Here is a 23,451-nt window from a genome sequence, read left to right on the forward strand (position 1 = left end):
AAAATCAAAATTTTCCAACTCAACTTTTCTGGAAGCTGAATATGACAATTTAAATGAAGTGAGCCATATAATAAACTTAAAATTAATTTATTCTTTATTCCATTATATTTTGCAGAAATATTAAGACGCTTGTACACTTCCTAAATTCTGAGTATACTCGTAACTTGTTAAAAGTTTTACATGATCACCAGAACAGGTACAAGTTCAGCTGCTGAACATGTACATTTTCTTGTACAAGATCTTGTACAGGGATTTTCAATAGGGAACCCAACTAGCACGTAATATTACTGTAATATTACAGTAACATTACCCGGTAATATTACTGGAATATAATAGTGATATTAAAATATCATCCTGATTGTGATATTACCGAGTAATATTACTGTAATATTATGGTAATGTTACAGTAATATTACATATTGATTTCAGTTACTCATAAAGCATCACAATCATGAATATATTGTAAGTCAGTGTGGCTTGTTGGTAAAACTCTGGACTTTTGTGCCTAGAGTTCGGGGTTCGATTCCCCGGTTGGGTAAATTTTTTTCGGGAAATAATATTCTTCTAATATTACTGTCAAGGGGGAATTTACTAGTTAAAAACGTGTACACTTGACTACCGGTATTACACCTTATATTACCCTTATTACTAAGTTATTACACGTTATTACAGAGTATTACACATTATTACAGAGATATTACAGATTTTTTTGCGTTATTACAGTACCGTAATAACGCATTATTACACGTTATTACACAAGTATTACAGGAAGAGTGTACACTTGACTACCTGAGTAAATTCCCCCTCGATTACTGTAATATTCTCGTGTATTTATTACCTTAATATTACTGTAATGTTACTGTAATATTACAGTAATAATGCCTTAATATTACAGTAACATTATCCGGTAATATTACCATGAGGCGAAAATTGAAAAGTAGAAATTTTGAAATTGAATTTAAAATTAAAAGTGAATTTGAAATTACATAATCGACCCTCAGCCTTCAGGATAATTAAGTTTTTTTTATAAACTTGATATTTTATTGAGTATTATTTTTTAAATACAGATGAGTGTTCTCTAGGTCGGAAGACTGCTTGTTTTCCTTGTTTTAACACAAGCGCGATGTTAAAACTGCAAGTTTTCCGACCTAGACGACTCTAGTCTCTATGCATAACTTAATTTACATTTTAATCACTTTTGCTTCTCAACTTTTTCTTTCAGGAGGGAATGGAGCGGAGAGACGTGATTTTAACAGCAGTTTTTGGAACATTAGGTGCTCTTGGACTTCTTGGGGGCCTTGGATTTGCAGGTTGGTTGTATCTCCGTTCCAGAAGATCGAAGAAAAGAGAAAACGATCTTGAGGATCAAAATGAGAATGGATGCGCGAGTGGCAGTCAACAGAACAAAAAGACGACGGCATTTCAGAAACATGTCTACTTTAATATTAAAACACCTTTAATAGGCAAACCATGGGGGTAAGTTTTTACAACAAAAAAATTTATTTACTTTTTCTTAAATTCGGGAAATTTTAAACGAGTAAGATTTTTTATATTTTTTATTATAGAATGTCAGTCAAGAAAATTATTCAATTTTTTTTTTTAATTTATGGCATTTTAAATGAATAGGATTTTAATTGTTTTTGCATTTTTTTTATTTAAATTTTAAAATATCAATCAAGAAAAAAAATGAAACTGTATTTTTAAAGTTAATTTTTTAAAAATATTTAAAAGAAGATTTTTTACATAACTATATTTTATAAAAAAAGTAAAATTTTTAAAATAAAAATTTTTTTATGGAGAAATAAATTACTTTGGCAAATAATTTAGTTTTCGAGAAGTAAATTGTTTTATTTATCTAGTTTCAATTTTTCTTTTGATAAAGTGTATACTCGGGAAGTATATAGTGTCCTTTTTTTGCACGGAAAACTGCATATTTCCCTAGTATACACTTTATCAAGTATGGGCTAAAAATCCCAATTCGGAAATGGCCTTGGTAACAATAGTGACTGTAAAAAAGCACAAAATCAGTATTTCTATTTAATAACTGATTTCACCGCTTTTTTTGCCAAACTATTTTTCACCTGTTCTAATTGTTAATTGTGCATCTGTTTATATGGTATATCACTTCAGGTAAGTTGAGAGAACGTTTGCTTTTCTTTTTGAAATTTTATTTACCGACAGTAGGAGTCGTGAACATTTACCGACGTAGTTAATACGTTACCAACTTTAAGGAAGGTGATAATTTACCAGAATTTTCCTGTCCACTTACAACAGTAAAACGCTGCTTTACCAAGTGAATAAATATTGATTTTTCAAATGACGTCAAGCGGGTAGCTTTGAATAAGCTAAGAATCTTTGCTTGGAAACAAATTCGTTAGTTCATACGAAAATAAAATGACCCATAAAGATGTCTATTTGACTCATATTATAAAACTGACTTTCATGACAAAATTCTCTCGAGGTTAGTTTTATTTATAAATTGTTTTTAATAAATTACACAATTATAGATAACCATTTCACGTCGATTTTTGTAATTAAAAATTGTTTTTTTTTAAATAAAATATGTTTTAAAAATTTTAATAACACTTTTTTAAGTAAATAAAATTGTTTGTCTTTATAATGTGGCAAATTTAAATTACTTGTTTAATTAGTAGAAAAAATAAAGTAAAATAAAATATTAAATAACAAAAAAATTCAAAAATTTTGTTTTCTACTTTATTTTGTACTGTACATTTTATACTGTATAATAATAATTAGATAAAGAATAATTAAATCGTTGTAATTTTTCGAAACTCTTATTTGCTAAAAAGCTGTTATCGTTTAGAATTACTCGGAGTGCTTTCTCTGGTTTTGTTGGACAATGAATCATGATCGTTAGAAAATAAGGAAGCTTGATTTAGAAAAAAGTGAGCCGGAAAAAGTATCAGGTTCCAAGACCATCAATCTAATATCTCCCAATCCTTCCATTAAGAAAAATTTAACATTAACAAAAAATATTGTAATATATAAGTTTATAAGAACAAAAATTTTAATCAAAAAATAATTAACAAAACTAAAACATAATTTAAAAAAAACAAAATTTTTAACAAAAAATACGAAGAATTTGACAAAAATATAAAACAAGAAAAAATTACAAATAAATTAAAAACAACAAAATTTAAGAAAAATATACGATAATATTTTAAATCAATTTTAAATTTTATATAAAAATAAAAAAACTGAAGCATGCAAGTACACAAAAAATTAAATAAACTTAAACAAAAATATTTTTAAAAACGTAAAAGTTTTTTTTTAAAAAATACAGATACCTTTTTTTAGTAAAAACTAAAAATTAATAATAATTGTATCTTTTCTGTTTGCGAATTATTTTAACATTTTTCTGCCAAAATGTAAAATTTGTGAAAAAAGGGAGACATGTACCCTACTGGATACTTGTGCTCCTTAATTTTTTTAAGTTTTTTTAAATTTAATTCATAATATATGTGAAAATTGTTATTTAACCTGAAGAGGACGACAACGTTGTCGTCGAAACGTCGTAAAGACAAAAACTTTTTATGTGAAATAAAAATATATATTAATCCAGATTTTCCTGATGAAATTATTTTTAATATTATACCACTGGATGCACGTGCTTTTCTATAAAAACTAAAAATTTTTTATCAATTACAAATATGATATATTATAATGTAATGTAATATAATAATTATAAATATAAATATAAATACACTTAAATAAAAACTATACATAGTTCAAAAGACAAAAAATTTACTCTGTTTATACACTGAAAGAAATGGTATGCTTGTGGTTATAAATTTAAAATTATGCCAGTGTCTCACTAATATTCAGTGTAATTATTATAAATTAATAAATTCTAATGCGGAATCCGGTGACGGTTTATAAACGTTAAAAGATGTCGTATATATATTTTCTTGACCCAAAGTTTATAAAAATAATAAAAAACACAATAAACATGTAAAATTTTAAATAAATAAAAATAAAACGTTTAAAATCACAATTTATAACACGTCTGAATTTTGTAAAAGCATGATTATGACTGAACACCAAACACTATTATATTATTTTTTTAATAGAAAGAAGAGAGTTTTTAAATCATTAAAAATCATCATTAATCATTTGAATGTCAGTTACACAGGAGTGTTTTATAATCGTTGATGGATGAAAATTAAAATTTTGTAAAAAAAGTGCCATTTCGAAGAACTGTGAATCTTCCACTTGGAAATGGGAACCGATAAAACCTTGGTTATAATTCAACTTTTAGAATTTTACGGCCATTTCGAATCATATAGAGATAAATGCGTCCAATGCGCCCGTACGAAAGATCAATATATGTTGTATGTTTTAAATATTATATAACTTCCATAAAAGTATTTAAATGAAACCTGTCAAAAATCATGAATCTCTTTTTTTACTCTATCTCTTTTTTAAAAAATAATATGTTTTAAAAATAGAAAATGACAATTGTTAAAATAAATTGTGACAAAAAAAGAAATAAAATAAAGTAATAACTTTTATAAATCGATAATTAATTTTAATATTTTATCAATTTTTATTAATTAAATACAAAAATTTAATGAAATTAAAAAAAAATTTAATTTATTTTTTATTTTATTTGATTTTTATTAATTCAATTCAATATATAAATTATAATAAAATTTTAATGATTTGTTTATCTCATCGAATAAATAAATTTGATATTTTAGACGATGCTGATTGTTAGTGTAGAACTGAATTGAAGTGACCCATCTGAATAATACAACAGTAGTTCAGCCTATATTTAGTCAGACGGGAATTACACAGAAATATTTATCGAAATAAAACGTGAACTCAAACGTTATCGAATATTTTAATTCTGAAATGAAGAAAAAAATACAAATGAAGACCAGGCGTTGAATAGGCGCTAACTATTTTTTCGTTTTCATATCACGTTTTACATTCTCCAATTTTCTTTTTTTTGTTTAATACAAAGAATGTTTGATTTGCATAACCTCGAACTTTTATCGTAAATTGAAAAAACAAAAGACTAATTTCCATTCTCAGTTCAGAATATTTAAAAAAACCTAACATTTTTTTTTAATAATTTAAATTTTGTTCCAATTTATTTTTCCAAGTCATTGATAATGTGGTGAAGAGTTGTACTTACATTTAGAAGTACCGGAATAAAGAAAGATAAAGAGGATCGTGAACCTCGAAATGGCAGAGATTCGCTATCACATCTTTAACAGTGATTTTACAGATGTTGTAAAAGAAGATGTTTATTTTTAGTATTTTTGAGATAAATACAAACTAGTTTCTTTCAACAAATATACGTGAAATTGTTAAAAATTTATTTTCGCCGTTGACAATTTTCTTATCTCTGCAGTGTTATAAAATTTTTAAATGTTAAAATAAATGGAGTAAATTTTTTTTCCGAATTTTTGTAATTATTTTGGAAATGATCTATATGCAGGCCTCGGATCGATTTTAAGGCGAAAAAAAATTCATTTTAGTCGTTTTACATTAAAAGAAAAATTGAAAAATTCAATGTTTATATTTTTAATAAATGTAATTTACTAATTTCAAAAAATTTAGATTTATAAGAAAATTTGAGAGTTACTAATTTATTTAATGACCGAATCGGCTCGAATTGTGCTCATTTGTGCTAAAATTTATTTTTTGGAAAAATCAAAATTCCTGGCAAAAAAACAAAAAACTTATTTTAGACGATTAAGTTTAGAATTAAAAAAACAAATTTTGTTCTGAATTGTGCTCGACTAGAGCTCTTTTCTGTACAAATTCAATTTTTGAAATATTATAATATTATAATATTATATATTATATTATATATTATATTCTAATATTATTTTGATAATAAATTGTCACTCACAAAAGTGATATAAAAGGTACAGTGAGTCTTTTATTAAATTGACCGTTACATTTTGGCGATCCTGCCAGGATAGCAACAAACGACGTAAAAATAATCCGTCAAACTGTGCTATCTTCGATTGTGAACCTGTTTTTCTACGGAAAATATTAGTGTTCAATAAAAGAAGGATAGGCTCCATGGATACTCTACGGATTCCTTCGAGAAATTTGATACGTACCACTAATTGAGGTGTTCGAATTTATCGATCTAGACAATAAGATTTGAATGAAGTCATCTTCTGGCTGAATTTAATCCAATTGGAGATCCAGGCTGATACGTCAGCCACCAACTTGTGGATCTTTTGCAGCAGTGTCTACGGCCACTCTTCACACATCACAAGAATTCAGAAGAAGCAGATTACCTAAGAATAATTCAACGAATAATAAAAAATTTATTTATATTTCATTTACTATATGGTAGCTGCACTTCGCGTGTTAGTAAGTCTAAGTTTCCTTAATAAAATAAAACTATTTCTCTGAATAACCTTGTTGTAAGTGTGTAGCCACTTGAACAAGTGAAGAGAATTAAATACACTTATATTTCTTGTTACGCGAAACATTCATTTACACCTGACACAAAATAATTTTTATACACTGGCATATCACACTCATAGGGATTTAAAACACACAAAATATACATCTGACACAGACTCTGACTTGACTGACCAAAGTTTAAAAATGGAAAATGAACCAAAAACCACCCTTAATCCAACTGAAGCATCAACACCAGCAAATACAGATCAGACTCTGTAGAAAATAGTGGAACAACTTTCAAGATTGAATATAGGAGTTACGAGATTAGTTCGCGAAAATAATAATAGGAAATATGAGATAGGAGCATTAGGAAGAAAATTAGTGTTAAATCCTATGGAAGAAACAGATAACGAATTTGAAAATGCATCCGAAAACGAAAGTCATTTTGGTAATAGAGAATCACAAGGTGAGGTTCAACCCCAAACAAATAGAATAAATGATGAAGAAATAATACAAAATCAAAATTTAGGAAAAATCGCAGCGAAAGATATAATTTGAACTATTAAAACATTCACAGGACAAGATGATTGTGGAGTTGAAGATTTTATTAAAAACATTAAAAGAGCAAAAGGATAATGTTATCAAACAGACCTATTATTAGATTTTATAATTTCTGAAAAAATACCGGAAACGCTGAAAGAGCAATACGGTACTTAGATATAGACAGCTATGCAAAACTTTTCGAAGCTTTACGTGCAAATTTAACGCAAAACGGTTCAGTGTCAATGCTTCGATCAAAAATATTAAATTGCAAACAAAATCCTACTGAAGGCATTCAGAGTTTCAACAATAAATATAGGTAAATTTGTCACGAATTAAAATACGCAATTCAAGCAGAATATACAAACCCAATAAAACGACAAGTTACAATAGAAAATGAAGAAAATGAAATTTTAAAAAGATACACGATGAACATTCGTAGAGATATAGGATTACAGATAAAGGCTCAACGACCGCTAAACTTAAATAAAGCTCAAATGCAAGCCACGGAATTAGAATTATGGTTTAAGGAAAGTAACATGCAAAAAACACAATTAACAAATAAACTTTTACCAAGATTTCCAATTAGATCTAATACATTAAATATAACATCTAAACCATTAACCAATTATAGACAGTTGACAAATAAAATTAATACACCTGCAGCACAAGAGTCAATTGTAAGACCGGTGTCAGGTTACAAGTGTGGAAAGACCGGACATATGACAAAAGAATGTACAACATCAGCAAATTTTCGTGACGGCTGGTTTGCCAAAGAGACCTCCGCAAGCAATCAGACTGACACGCGAAAACCAGGAATTTTTAGACTCTCAGGCAATGACCGAAGAAGAAATTCAACACCACGAGGATTACGAAAAGACTGCAGAATATTAACCTTGTGTAGAAGACTACAATCAGTATACGTAAGAGCTGATAATGGAGGAGAATACAGATTATTAATAGATTCCGGAGCATCAGTTAACATAATAAAAGAAAATAAAATACCCAGAAACAATTATACGACTTTTAAAGTAAAAAAGAATTTTTGTATAGGAAAAGAAAAATATCAATCAGAATTTAAATTATTTCGGCAAAAAACAATTGTTTCACATTGTTGATGTAAATTTCCCTTTACCCCAAGATGGAATAATTGGATTACCGTTTTTACAGAAATATAAAAAATATGCTATTACACAAAAATTGCTTATCATTGAAAAATGGAAGACACCATTACACGAGGATGGATATTATGTAGAGAAAAATAAAATGCGGATATGTAACATCATGATGAATAAAGAAAATGGTGATATTTTAATAGAAGATCATCCAAATATTCCCACCGGACTTTATAAAATAGAAAACGGAAGTATGAAAGCACCTGTTTATAATTATACTAATCAACCCGTGGAAATACCAAACAAAATTAAAGAATTACCTATAGAGAAAATTGATTATGACATCACAAACAATAAAATATCCATTAATAAAACAGAATTAAAATTTGAAACACTACCTACACGACTTATAGAATTGAAAAATAAAACGAGATTAGATCATCTGGACAAAAATACAAAAGATGATATTTGGAGAATAATTGGAAATTTTCACAGTAATTTTACCTTAGATGATGACGAAATTCCCTGCACTAATTTGACTAATCATAAAATTATATTAAAAAGTGGAAAAATAATTAACGTAAAGTCATACAGGCCCCCTGAAATTCATAGAGAAGAAACTGAAAAACAAATAACCGATCTATTACGAAAGAAAATTATTAAACCATCTGATTATCCATTTAACTCTCCTATATGGATAGTACCAAAGAAAAAAGATGCTAGTGGTGTACAAAAATCCTCTACCTGTGATTGAGGACGTTCTTTCACAGTTAGGAAGAGCAAAATTCTTTTCAGCATTCGATCTGTCTTCAGGATTTCATCAACTTCCGATGAAAAAAGAAAGTCGAAAAAATACAGGATTTAGCACAACTAGAGGACATTATCAATTTATCCGAATGCCATTTGGTTTAAAAAATGCACCAGCCACCTTTCAAAAAATAATGGATCGCGCTTTTCAAGGATTTAGCAATTCAGTCTTATTCCTACCTTTGTATGTATAATATTATTTTGATAATGAATTGTCACTCATAGAAGTGATATAAAAGGTACAGTAAGTTTTTTATTCAATTGACCGTAACAAAGGAAAAGTTTTAAAAAAATATTGTCGTTTTTGGGTCAAAAAAATATTTTTTACAAATTTTGGTCAAAAACTTTTTTTCATTTTAATTTTTACGTCACAATTGTTTTTAAAAATGAATTTAAACACAAATGAGCACTAGTTAAGCTCAATTCTGCACAAAATTTATTTTTTTGAAAAGTTTGAACTTATAGGTATAAGAAAAGTATAAAAAAAATATCTTATTCTAAAATACGAGACACCATTTTTTCCATCTTATTGTAAGACACCAATTAAGTCACCTATTTTTATAGAGTCTACATTATTTAAAATAATATCGCTGGCGTACGTGTCCGATATATTCATTAAGAACACTTCAATATATAAATATGTTTCTATATGAATTATTGATTTTATAAAGAGTGTGGAGCCATATCAATTTGGATTATATCGTGTGTGAGTGAACCGATTGTTGATTAACTATATGAGCAATATTGTGTTTGAAGGTTTTTAGTTGGACATTGAAATGTAAGTAGATTTTCTGTGAAAATATACATTGCCTTTAAATTAACACACACAATCAGTGTTAAAATGATTTGAAAGGTTCACCCACTTTACCCTCCCACTGATTTTTCTTGCTTATCGGTTTGTATTTTATTATTTATTAAAATAAAATGCAAGTCGAACTTCAATTTTTATTTCTTTTTATTATTATCGTGTTGCAAATAATTCTGCATTTTTTGCAATGATTGTGAAAATTAGAAAATTTTTATTTTGGAAAAAAAAATTCAAATAAAAAAATTGCATTTTACTCAATTTATACATGTTCTTGTGTACAAAATAAGGTTTTTATTAATAAAGCAAAGTAATTTCTTTCATGTAAATACAAGTTTAAATCAATTTACATTGTAAAAATGCATATAATTTGACATTTATAGTACTTAACCTAAATGTCACATATAAGTATTAAAATTCTTGTATTTAGAATGTTTTTTTTTGAAAAATTTTCCCCTTATAAAACATTATTTGGACATAAACAACACAATAGTTAAAGAATTACGCACTGTTGTTTCAATTTCAAATAAATTTTCAATATCAAGGAAGTAATGACTGTTTGGTGAAATAGGCATCTACAGCCGCCATGTTGTCACTTTAAATTTAATATACATGTACACTGGAGTCTCCCAAGAGAGGACTTCTGAAGAGAGGACTAAGTAGTGACGCGGCGCGGTAAGGAGTGAGGGGGGAAGAGATGGGCGGGATCAGAAAGAGGAACGTGAACTCAGGAGCGATTGTTTTTAGTGTACCTTTCTCGCGTAGTGTTTTACATATGTAATAGAATGTATTCCGTTAAAAAAACACATCTCTGTGATATGACATACGGCCCTGGAGTGTTTACAATTTTCGGCGTCAAAGACGAATTCCGTAGAGAGGTCCAAGACTCTTCCTGTCCTCTCTTCGGAAACTCTAGTGTATCTTAGATTTCAATACCTGTAGTGGATATTCGCTTCATACGCATGTATATTAAATCTAATACAGATTTTTCTAACAGTGTAAGTCTATTGTCAATATTACAGTTTAAATTATCTTATATATTGTTTTTTACTATTACCATTATGAATAAATATTAATTTTAATGAATTAAATATTCGTACTGTAGTGTGGCTTGTAAAACTTTAGTTTTTCGTATAGCTCTACTAGATTACGTTTTGTAAAAATAACTTTATCAAAAATAACATAAAATATTCAAACAGAGAAAATTTCAGGTATTTTGTGTTTAAAAAATACTTAAATATCAACCTTAAACTTCGATTTAAAATAGAAGTCCCTTTCAGTAGAGGAGGATGGGGCAAGGATAGTTAGTTGCTGTTATGCTTAGACAGCTTGTTCAAAAATCGCGTCATTCATGGTATATTTCCCTAGTAGAAATTTGTCCTAGCTATAATAAAAGAACTGGCCAGTCGTGCTTGAATTTGTCTAGATAATTTACTAGCCAGCTCGCTAAAAACTCAAATGTCATGTCACGCTTTCTTCATCACGTTATTATCCAGCACAATTTGATAAATATTTATCAATAGGACTTTTGAAAAACTAATCAAAACATAACATCAATTATAGATTTACTTTGTTCAAGAATTGTGGTGGACCAGTTAATTACAACTATTCTTGAACAGAATACATCCCTGATTGAGGTTATGTTTTGATATTATTCCGGTGCAAAATTTCAGCAATTGGCAATAATCCTCGAATAACGATACGAAAACAAAACACAGTAACAGCTTCGGCAGCCATGTTTATTTTGACTATTATACATATATCGATATAGTGGATACTGTCGGCAGTAGCGCTATATACTAACATATGTTAAATCTTTAATCGGTCGGTAACTTAGAAAACTATAAAAAATTTTATTTCCAAATTTGACAAAAATAAGTTTGGCATCGAGAGATTAGATCGGAAGTAATTGAATAACACAAAAATCTTGAAAATATGACTTATAGTTTTCGAGTTCTGGCCGGCGATATGAACGCCAATTTTTCTGACTGGCTCCCTAGACCTAGTAAGACGTTGTCACGTCAAAACGTTTAATTATTCTTTTTAGGTTGATATACATAATGGTGCGTATATACGACGAATTTTAATGCAATAATTGATATTTAGAAAATGTTCAAAACATGTTGTTAATACTTCATATACTCGAAAAAAAATCTAAAGAATATTTTAAACTTGTATTGAAAAGTTGGACAAAAGTGGATGATTGCAATATTTATTTGATTTCCTAACGTTTCTTTTAAGATTTTTAATCAATTTTATTATGTGTAAGATAAAATGTTTGAGACGTATTAAGAAAATTGTAGCTAATAATTATTATTATACAATGAAAGTAATACTTTCAAAAGTACTAAAATTTATATTATACTTTACGAAACTATCATTATACAGAACCTAAACTTTTTTAATACTTATATGAGAAAGATGATTCTAGATAAATTTCCAATACAAGTTTAAGAAAATTATCCTACTATTTAAATGACTTTGTAAAATTGCGCATGCGTCAGTTTTATTCTAAATGAAAAATATCATTGACTATTATACAAGCTCTTCCAGCGTGCGTTGTGTAGTTAGTTGGTTAGGGTTGCGATCTATTAGTTTTAGGGTGTGCGTTCAATTCCCAGCATTCGAAGATTTCCAATGGGAAAAATACCATTGGCGTATTAATGGCCCAATAATGGGAGACAGGGATGCCAATATAATTTCAATAATGGCGCCCAATAATAATTTAAAAAATCAATAATTTAAAAAAATAAAAAGTACATAGATTAAAAATAAAGAATGTTAATTTGTCTAAAAACGGTATTTTATTATTAAATTTCATTGAAAAATATAACTTCTATAGTAAGTCGACTACATTGAGATTAAATTATGTTATTACTGATAAACAGAATTGACAGAATGACATATGGGGTTTTTACTATATATAGAAGGATCCCCATTTATTGCGTATCCGTAAATAATATGACTCCATTTAATATTAACAATAATTATTTATTATTTAATATAACACGAGGTTAAAATATATATATATATAGAGGTACGTCACAAATAACCTCATTCTCTGAGCACAGCCAGATAAGAACTAACCTTCCTATCGTGATATGTGACTAGACTCTCCGTAGAGCTGCACGCAAACAGTAGAAATATAAAAGTTACTATTGTCCCTATAACTGGGAACAACCTCGAAGAAGAGAAGTCCCCACAATACTCCCCCCTTAGGTTTAAAATTATTTATGTAATAAAAAATTTACTAAAACAATATTTATATAAACGTTTCTCAAAAATAAAGATATATGTCGTATGAGAAAAAAAATCTTTGTTTACAAAAAAATTTGTAGTCTAATATCACTTCGATAATACTTAGGAATTATATTATACATTCGACGATACTTATAAATAGTGAGTTAAAATCTATGTCGCAAAAGTGACTTTTTTCTTACGAGTATACGTTCTAAGATTAGACTGTTTATTAATACTAAGATCTTGATTGCTGGAATCGGGTATCGGATCATTAATAATACTCGGAGAATCATTTAAACTTGATGGAATAGAACGATTTTCATTTTCCATGTCTCTAGCAAAAAAGGCAGGTTTAATATTCTCGACCGAAACGTTACGAGCAGACCCATTTACATCGATCTCAAAAACTCGATCTGATGGTCGACTAATAATTCTATGAGGTCCAGAATACGGGCTTTCTAAAGATTTACGAGTCATAACTCGTAGAAAAACATGCGAACAATTAGACATTTCTTTATACACGAAAATCTTTCGCTTATGCTTATGTGCTACAGGAATCGCTCTTATCTCCTTCATATTTTCTCGAAATTCCTCGAGAAAAACTTGTGGATTTGGTGAGAAATCGTCAAGCAGAACAAATTCGCCAGGAATGCGCAAAGTAGTGCCAAACACAAATTCCGCCGGCGAAGAACCACAATCCAACACATTATTTCGTAGGCCCAACAAAACAGTTGACAAAACTCGAGTCCAATTACGCGAAGAATGGCACATAATTGCCGCTTTAAGACACCGGTGCCAACGCTCTACCAATCCATTTGCTGCTGGATGATACGCAGTCGTTCTGATCCGATCGCAGCCAGTGAGTCTCAATAAAGCGCGGAAAAGCTGCGATTCAAACTGGCTGCCCTGATCAGTTGTCAGAGTCTCGGGTGAACCAAAACGAGCTATCCAATTGTCGACAAAAGCTCGACAGACCGTGGTAGCCTCAATATCCTTTAATGGTATTGCCTCAGGCCATCGAGAAAAACGATCGATGATGGTGAGGCAATAACGGAAACCGTCATCCACAGGCAAGGGACCAACTATATCCATGTGGATATGCTTAAATCGGGATTCAGGAGCGACGATATGGGCAGGATTTAGAACAGTATGTCTAGTGACCTTCGAACGCTGACAGTCGAGACAAGACTTGCACCATCTCCTCACATCGCGACTCATGTTTGGCCAAACATAGCGCTTTCGAATGACACGATCAGTGACCCTAGCACCAGGATGAGCAGGATTGTGCATCAACTTGAAAACTTGTTCCCTAAAAACTTTCGGGATATAAGGACGAAGTGTTCCGCCACCCAATTCGCAATACACAGGAGAGCTACTTGGGCCCCATAAAAGTTTTTGTAATTTTATTGACATATCCGATGATTGCAAAATGTTTTTCAGCTCATCATCAATTCTTTGCGCTTCAGCAAGATCAGACAGCTGAATTTGAGTAGGAATGACAATAGCGTCAAGTCGGGACAAGGCGTCAGCGACAACGTTGTCACTCCCAGAAAGATGTTCAATCGTTGTAGTATACTGTGAAATAAATGACAATTGGTTTTGCTGACGAGGAGAAGCCTTCTCCAAGCGCTGCGAAAATGCATAAACCAATGGCTTATGATCGGTAAGAATCTTAAAATCCGAAACTTGAATTAAATCTCTAAAATATTTGATAGAATCATGAATTGCTGTAAGCTCGCGATCATAAGTGCTGTAATTCAACTGTACTGGACTGAACTTACGAGAAAAAAATGCCAACGGCTTCCACTCGGAATCAATACACTGTTCGAGAACCGCGCCCATTCCGGAACTGGATGCATCGGTGACAAGGCGCATTGGTGCATCCGAAGAAGGATGAGACAACAAAGTCGCATGGGCCAAGTCATGCTTCACTTGCTCAAAAGCGGCTTCAGCATCCGAGTTCCAAAGAATTTTACGCTTGTCATTCTTTTTCGAATCTCTGAGAAAACCATTCAGCGGTGCCTGAACGCGCGCCGCGTGAGGAAGATTGCGACGATAAAAGTTGACGAGACCAAGGAACCTACGAAGCTCGACAATAGTTTCCGGTTTTGGATATTCAACGATAGCTTTAACTTTTTCAGGAGTAGGTCCGACACCATGTTCGGAAATTAAATAACCGAGAAATTCAAGCTCTGTCTGACCAAAGACACATTTCGAAAAATTAATTTTAAGACCAAAGTCCCTGAGACGCTGAAAAACAATCTTCAGATGCTCCTCATGCTCCTCCTCAGTGGTGGATGCTATGAGGACATCATCGATGTATGCAAACACAAAGTCCAATCCGTCAAATACCTGGTGAATGAACCTTTGAAAGGTCTGACCAGCATTTCGCAGCCCGAATGTCATTACCAAAAATTCATAAAGACCGAATGGGGTAATGACAGCAGTTTTTTTAATGTCTTCAGGAGCGATTGGAATTTGGTGATAAGCAGTCTCAAGATCAATCTTCGAAAACCTCTTCTTCCCCTGGAGCCTGGACGAAAATTCGTGGATATGAGGAACAGGGTATCTGTCAGGAACTGTCACGGCATTTAAACCACGGTAATCACCGCAGACCCTCCATTCATCGTTTCCCTTAGGAGCCAAATGAATTGGAGAAGCCCATTCGCCAGAAGAACGACGAACCTTACCAGCCTTCTCCCATTCCCGAAAAGTCTTCTCAGCATACTTTTGTTTTTTTAGAGGAAGTCGACGAGCACGAGAAAAAATCGGATAACCTTCAGTGATAATATGATGATGAACAGCACGTGTTGGAGGACGCTCAGGTTGTATCAAACTAGTAATTTCGGGATAAGACGACAAAATTTTTGCATAAGTTGACTTACGATCCGTGGTTGCCACATCACAAACAGATGCTTTATGCAAGAAACCAACGGCCTCAATTTGAGTGAGAGGATCAACTAATCTGCATCGACGCAGATCAACAACTAAGCCATAATGAGACAACAGGTCCGCTCCAATTATGGGATAAGGAACCGCAGCTACACAAAAATTCCACGAAATTGCGCGTCTCAAACCAATATTTAATGTCAAATTGCATTCACCGAAAGTCGGGATTCGAGTATCGTTAGCAGCATATAAGAAAAGTTCGGTTTGTCTAGATTTAGATTTTTTATTAACAGGAATAAGGGAAACATCGGAACCGGTATCGATAAGAAACTTCATTCGGGTTTCCCGATCGATAACATGGAGACGTTTAGAAGAAGCACCCACTCCGACTGTCTCCGTACGGAGGGGGGCTATTAGTTTTCCTTAACCTCCTTTATATTATCATTACCGTTCTCCTTGGAATAATCAACCCAAGAGCAAGGCTTTCTACAATCTCTCGCCCTCTTTCCAAACTTTTTATGATAAAAACATCTTTCATTTGGATTCGAAGATTTAGAACGAGCTCTTCCCTTTGATTTAGATCGAGATCTGTTATTATAATAATTGTCGCGAGAACGAGATTCACGTTTTAAAGAAGCTACTTGCGCGGTCAACGAGTCAATTTTTTTCATAAGGTCTGAAGTATGCGCATCTTCAACCATAGTTGAAGCAACATTTACGGTTGTCAGCTCAACAGTTTCGAAGATTTTATCAGCCATAACGGCGAGATTAGAAAGATCCTCGATTTGAGACGCAACTAATATAGCTAGATGTTGAACTGGCAATTGATCCAGAAAAATAGAACGAATGATATCGGTACCGCACCGATTATCATTCAAATTATTTAACCTGCTAAGGATTTGTGATGGTTTCCCTGCAGAAGAAACATCACCCTTAAGTAACTGCCGCAAACGTGCTTCAGAAGAAACAGAAAAATGACCAATTATTCGCGCCTTAATCCGATCATAAAGATTCTCAGGACGAGGGTTTATGATGATTAAATCGCGAATGCATATTATAACATCCGCATCCAACTGTGCAATAACGTGATTAGATTTAGTTCTATCACTCGTGATTCTCCCGTTCGCAAAAACAGCCTCGACTTGAACAAACCATAAGCTCGGATCCTCCACATAAAATTTTGGAATCTTGCCTAAACGAGTGGCATCAACCTGATCATGGATCTGCAATTCTGCAATACGCGCGACCGCATCATCCAGTTCGACCTTCAACTGATCAAAATCTTCCTGAGAAGCCATTGCGAAATAAAATTCGAAAATAAAGTTTTTATTTATAAATAAAACTAAAAATGCTTGTTAGTTATATAAAATTATATAAAAAAAAATGTAAAAATACTCTTATAAAAGTATTCGGAACCTCACTGAACCAAATCGAACACAACAAAAATAAATTCTCATCAAAGGTAAATCTCGAACCCGAAACCAGCAATCAAAATGTTACTCAAATTGTACATTTATAAAATCGTGTGACGCACAGAACGAAACGTAGTAAAAACAAAAAAAAAATTTTAAGCGAGAATTTCGTTGCTAATATCGCTAAACAAAACCATAAAAAAAAAAATAATAATAATAATAATGCAAATTTCAATGTCAATTGAATTATTTAAAAATTGAAACGCAGAAAATAATATTGTTTACAATATCTTTGTAGAATCGCTTATATCAAAATACTTAGACTTGTCAAATATCTTTAAGTCTATGAGCGAGAGAGAAAAAAAAATATATTCTCAAAAAAAAAATTTTTCGAAAATGACTTTAAGTTAAATTAAAATTTAAATAACTCACTTCAAAAATGACGCAAAGAAAAGTAAGATTGAAATTATAATGTAGATCATAATAACAAAGATCACATTGTCAATCCACAAAGGCGTTGTCAAAGTAATTCTCATTTCGTAAATAAATTTTTGTTGTTAATTTTAATATAATAAAAAGGAAAAATAATGTTGAAATTTCCTCATAATATTGAAAATTTAAAATTTCTCACTTTGAAAGTAATATTTTTCAAATATGGATCAAATCCACAAAAAATTTTTAATTTTCGCGAAAAACGTCAATATCGCAAAATAGATTATGTCAAAAAAAAAATGTTGCGCGGAAGCACAATATATTTAAAATGATTCTTTTAAAATAATATTAAGATTTAAATATTTCTGCGTCAAATGTGAGATAAAAAATAAATAATAACTTACGATAATAGATATGACAAAAAACAGATAAAAGCAAGAAAAAGTGTGTACAAGATAATACGTCCTTCGAGGTAGATGCAGCTGGAGAATGCGACGTATAGTTCCATCCAAAAATTGAAAAAGTCTTCCTCTCGACTCGGCACCAGCACCAGGAGTTGACAGGAACAAAGTCTCGTAATGAAACTCTCAGGATTACGCCGTGAAAATCAGAAAAAGAAAAGACTCATCAGGGGACAGAAAAGTCTTGAAACTGTTATTTTGCACCAGGAAGGAAAAATTCACATACCTGTTGCATAGGCAGGAATGGTATGCCTATGCGCCGTTTCAAAAAGTTTTTGAAAAGTCAGTCGACTGCATTTCCGCAAACATTTGAATGAAAATTTTACATCAATTCCTCAAAGTCGTAGAAAAATTGGCAGCAACGAATATTCTGCTTGGCATTGTCAAAGATGATAAAAAACGTCAGATATCCTCAAAAGCAGTGGATTATTTAATAAACTGGCTCGCTGATAATGACTCAGAGTAACTGCTCCAAAATGGCGAAATCATTACATGACCGCATGGCAAATATGTGAAGCGAAAAAGATGACATAAAATCACTTCCTTCATTAAAAATATTGCCAGGGATAAATCAAGAAAAAATTCTTGTTGCGATAAAATTTTTAAAAAAATTTCGATTTTGCATATTTGTGCAGATAAAAATCGATATATATTTTTGCACTTTAACCTCGTGGCCGACGAGAAATTGATCACGTCGGGGTCACCACTATGGGGTTTTTACTATATATAGAAGGATCCCCATTTATTGCGTATCCGTAAATAATATGACTCCATATAATATTAACAATAATTATTTATTATTTAATATAACACGAGGTTAAAATATATATATATATAGAGGTACGTCACAAATAACCTCATTCTCTGAGCACAGCCAGATAAGAACTAACCTTCCTATCGTGATATGTGACTAGACTCTCCGTAGAGCTGCACGCAAGCAGTAGAAATATAAAAGTTACTATTGTCCCTATAACTGGGAACAACCTCGAAGAAGAGAAGTCCCCACAGACAATAAATGTACAGAGACGCCAAGCGGAGAATGTGTACACTATTGTTTACGTGATTATCGATTTTAAATCTAATTCGATATATCGAAATATCAACATTAAACGTATACTCGATATTTCGAATCGATAGTTTGACAGTAAATTCAATAATATACTGTTCTTGTTCTTCTTAATGTTCTATAAATAACAGAAATAAAAATTGACCTTACGGGGAGGGAAAGTTACATTCCCTCCCTGCTGGTGACGTCACAGGGAGGGAAAGTACTTTTCCTCCCTGTCAGTGACGTCAGCGGGAGGGAAAGACATACTTTTCTCCTCCTTTACAGGTAAGAAATGGTGTACTTTCGGTGCGTGTGTTATAAAAATTTTATTTTTTATAATTTTTTAATAATAATTATTACACAGCCCCACAAAAAAAAGTGTCATGTACTTTTGACCGGAATACCCTAACCCTATGTATTTTGACGCGCTGAACACGAATCCGAAGTCCGTTTTGCTCCATCACGTCAGGATTTTTTTCTAACCTCAAAAAACATGTCGGATTTTGAGAAGTAAGCGATTTTTTTAAAAATTGATGTATTAACTTCAAACTTGGTATCTGGGGGTTTTTTGTGTCGCTGATTACGAATCTGAAGTTAGATTTTCAAAATCCAAAATGGCGGATCCAATATGGCGGACGAATTTTGAAAAAATTTTAAGATTTACTTCAAACTTGGTATCTAGGGGTTTTTTGGGTCGCTGATTACGAATCTGATGTCAGATTTCCGAAATTCGATATGTCTGATTCAATATTAAGGAATTATTTTTAAAAAATTGTCAGATTATTATGAAATTTGGTATCTACAGGTTTTCTAAGTTGCTGACAAGTAACACTAGGGAAGTGCCATACGCCGATTTTTCTGAAACTTGGCAGTTTTGTAGTTTTTTGAAAACAATTTGACACGTATGTTTTGTTTTTCCCCAAAAGCTGATTTATGGGGGGGGGAACTACCCCATGAATTTTTTTTTGGTAGGGGGACATTATTTTACGAAATTTTTTTAAAATTAATATGCAATAGTGTATCTGGGGGTTTTTTGGGTCGCTGATTACGAATCTGATGTCAGATTTCAAAAATTCGAAATGGCATATCCAACATGGACTTCTATCGGCCATATTAGATACGCCATTATTAATTTTTGAAATCTGACATCAGATTCGTAATCAGCGACCCAAAAAACCCCCAGATACACTATTGCATATTAATTTTAAAAAAATTTCGTAAAATAATGTCCCCCTACCAAAAAAAAATTCATGGGGTAGTTCCCCCCCCCATAAATCAGCTTTTGGGGAAAAACAAAACATACGTGTCAAATTGTTTTCAAAAAACTACAAAACTGCCAAGTTTCAGAAAAATCGGCGTATGGCACTTCCCTAGTGTTACTTGTCAGCAACTTAGAAAACCTGTAGATACCAAATTTCATAATAATCTGACAATTTTTTAAAAATAATTCCTTAATATTGAATCAGACATATCGAATTTCGGAAATCTGACATCAGATTCGTAATCAGCGACCCAAAAAACCCCTAGATACCAAGTTTGAAGTAAATCTTAAAATTTTTTCAAAATTCGTCCGCCATATTGGATCCGCCATTTTGGATTTTGAAAATCTAACTTCAGATTCGTAATCAGCGACACAAAAAACCCCCAGATACCAAGTTTGAAGTTAATACATCAATTTTTAAAAAAATCGCTTACTTCTCAAAATCCGACATGTTTTTTGAGGTTAGAAAAAAATCCTGACGTGATGGAGCAAAACGGACTTCGGATTCGTGTTCAGCGCGTCAAAATACATAGGGTTAGGGTATTCCGGTCAAAAGTACATGACACTTTTTTTGTGGGGCTGTGTTATTATTTTATTTTTATTAAAAAAATTTTTTCAAGACAATTCACGGTGCGCCAGAAGGTGATTTAAATAAAACTGAGTTGGCACTTAAAAATTCTTTTTGATTATGATTCTTAGATGAATAACAAACATTTCTCAATAGTTTTTAAAATCAGTTTACGTGCCCGATTTAAATAAAATTGAGCTTTTATATATATATATAAATATATATAAATAAATTTTGTTTTCTCATAAAACACCTATTGAGAAAAGTTTTTTAATTCATCTTAGAACCATAAACAAAAAGAATTTTTAAGTGACAATTCATTTTTATTTAAACCTCCTTCTGGCGCACCGTGAATTATTTATGGCCTAAAAAAATATCACGATGCACGGAGAGAAGAGTGTAGTGAATGTAACGACGCGCTGAGTAACAGTCACTAAACAATTTCATTTGTTTTTGATTGACAAAGCAAATGTTAAGGTTAACTAAAATTTTGTCAGATGTACTTAACGAATAGTGAATTCGACATTAATGAATAGTAAAACATACTAAAAATCGGTTACTCAACGTGTGATAGTCAAATTGACTAAAACTCTTCTCTCCGTGTGAGAATATAATTAACAAACAAAATTACTCGTAGCACAACAAAAATTTCTCCATGAGAAAATAATTTTTTTTAATTTTCTTTGTAAAAAAATTATTGGTAGCTCAAAAAAAATATCACGATGAGAAAATAATTTTTTGTCTAGTTTTCTTTGTAAATAAATTCATTAACTAAATAACGTAATTATTAGTTACTTAATTTTTTTAATACGAAAATGTAACAAAAAAATTATTTGTAGCACAAAAATAATATCACGATGAGAAAATAGTTTTTTTTACTACGAAAATTTGACAAAATTATTATTTTCTTTTTGTCCACAAATTTTTTTTTGTGTCTTTATTTGATGTCTCTCCTATTTTTTGTATTTGAGACAAACTCTTTTTTGGAAGAAATGGTTTCACTAATACTGTGATGACCATTGTTTTATTTTAATGTAATTATTAAAAATAAAATAATAATAAATATTAAAAAATAATAAAAATAAAATTTTTTTTAAATTATTGATTTTTTAAATTATTAAAATTTTTAATATTGGCTAATTATTGGTTTCCCATTGAGTTTTCTGTTAGGTAGGCGATTATTAAATGTAAATAACCGTAAGCGAATATATTGTATGTAAGTGGTAAAGGAAGAACAAATTGTGGGTGCAATATCAAGATCAAGAAGGCTAGAGACAGGAGGTCCAACTACGGTAGTGGGGGTGAGTCACAGAATCGTCTTGTAGGAGGCATTGCCTTTAAAAGTCGTATAGGTCGCAGTGGACTTCTGCGCATACTCACACATTGAATCTTTCTATAACCGTGTTTCACGTGTTTATCACGTCGCCGGCAAGTGAAATTTAAGGTTAAGTTTAAAGTAGTGTAGTGAATAAAATGAATAATATATATTAATGAATAGTTTTAAAAACGTAAAGTTTTTAAAAAATGGCGAGAAAGTGTTGTGTAAAAAGTTGCCAAAAAACCAAAAGTTTAAATATAACTTACCTTGTTGGTTTTGACAGTATTCAATCATATATATAAACAATATTCAAAATCACTGCTATCCTTTTGCTCATTTTCAATATACATGTCGTACTAATATAAATTTAACTCATTTTTTGTGTCTTAATTGAAACACTTATTTCATAAGAACAATATTTTCAACATAAACACTCATACTGTATTTTGACAGCTGATTCTGCTTGCATTCGCCATGCATTCGTGTGTTTCTTATTACACATGTTTGTGCATAAGTGTTAGTATGCGCAGAAGTCCACTGCGACCTATATGATTTTTAAAGGACATGCCTGCTACGGGACGGTTCTGTGACTCAGTATTCCCATACCCCCACTACCCTAGTTGGACCTCCTGTCTCTAGCCTTCTTGATCAAGATATATGGTGCTTCAATAAATTAAAATTGCAAAATATTTTTTTTAATAAATTTAATGTATGAAAAAAATTACTATACTGTCTTAAAATTGTTTTAAGCAATATGAAGATTCAACAATTTACTATCATGTTAAACATTTATATACAGTAATATAAAGTTGTTAGGGTTAGAATTTGATGGGAAAAGGTTTTAGGTTCTTATTGGAAATCAATCATAAATCAAAAAAATAGCTTTTCTTATTACAAATTCCGGTAGGCCAACAACATGCCCTTCGGCGGACAAATTTAATTATAAAGGTAGTGGATTCCTCCTACTACCATTCTATTATTCAGAACGTCGTTGAGATTCGTATGCTTATTGCACTCTTAATTTGATTAATCAGAAAAAAAGGAAATATGAGTATGGTTCAAATATAGAAATCACAATTTAAACTTCAAAGAAAAACATATATTTTATAAAATAGAATAAAAATGATTTTATTACATGTATCAAAACAATGTGTTTGAT

The 23,451-nt window shown here is 31.1% G+C and overlaps 1 protein-coding gene across 4 annotated transcripts in view; it reads left to right on the plus strand.

The window, feature by feature from the left end:
- LOC127285401 (synaptotagmin-7) overlaps positions 1-23,451 on the plus strand; it is an 858,561-nt gene that overhangs the window by 323,991 nt on the left and 511,119 nt on the right. For all 4 annotated transcript variants that reach the window (XM_051311398.1, XM_051311399.1, XM_051311396.1 and 1 more), the window contains exon 3: positions 1,223-1,476. In XM_051311398.1, coding sequence (XP_051167355.1) covers positions 1,229-1,476 — 248 coding nt within the window. In that variant the 5' untranslated portion in view covers positions 1,223-1,228. The remainder of the gene's footprint in view (positions 1-1,222; positions 1,477-23,451) is intronic.

Source organism: Leptopilina boulardi, unplaced genomic scaffold, assembly GCF_019393585.1.
Source record: "Leptopilina boulardi isolate dan_hultmark-lab unplaced genomic scaffold, ZJU_Lbou_2.1 LbouV2_332, whole genome shotgun sequence".
NCBI lineage: Eukaryota > Metazoa > Arthropoda > Insecta > Hymenoptera > Figitidae > Leptopilina > Leptopilina boulardi.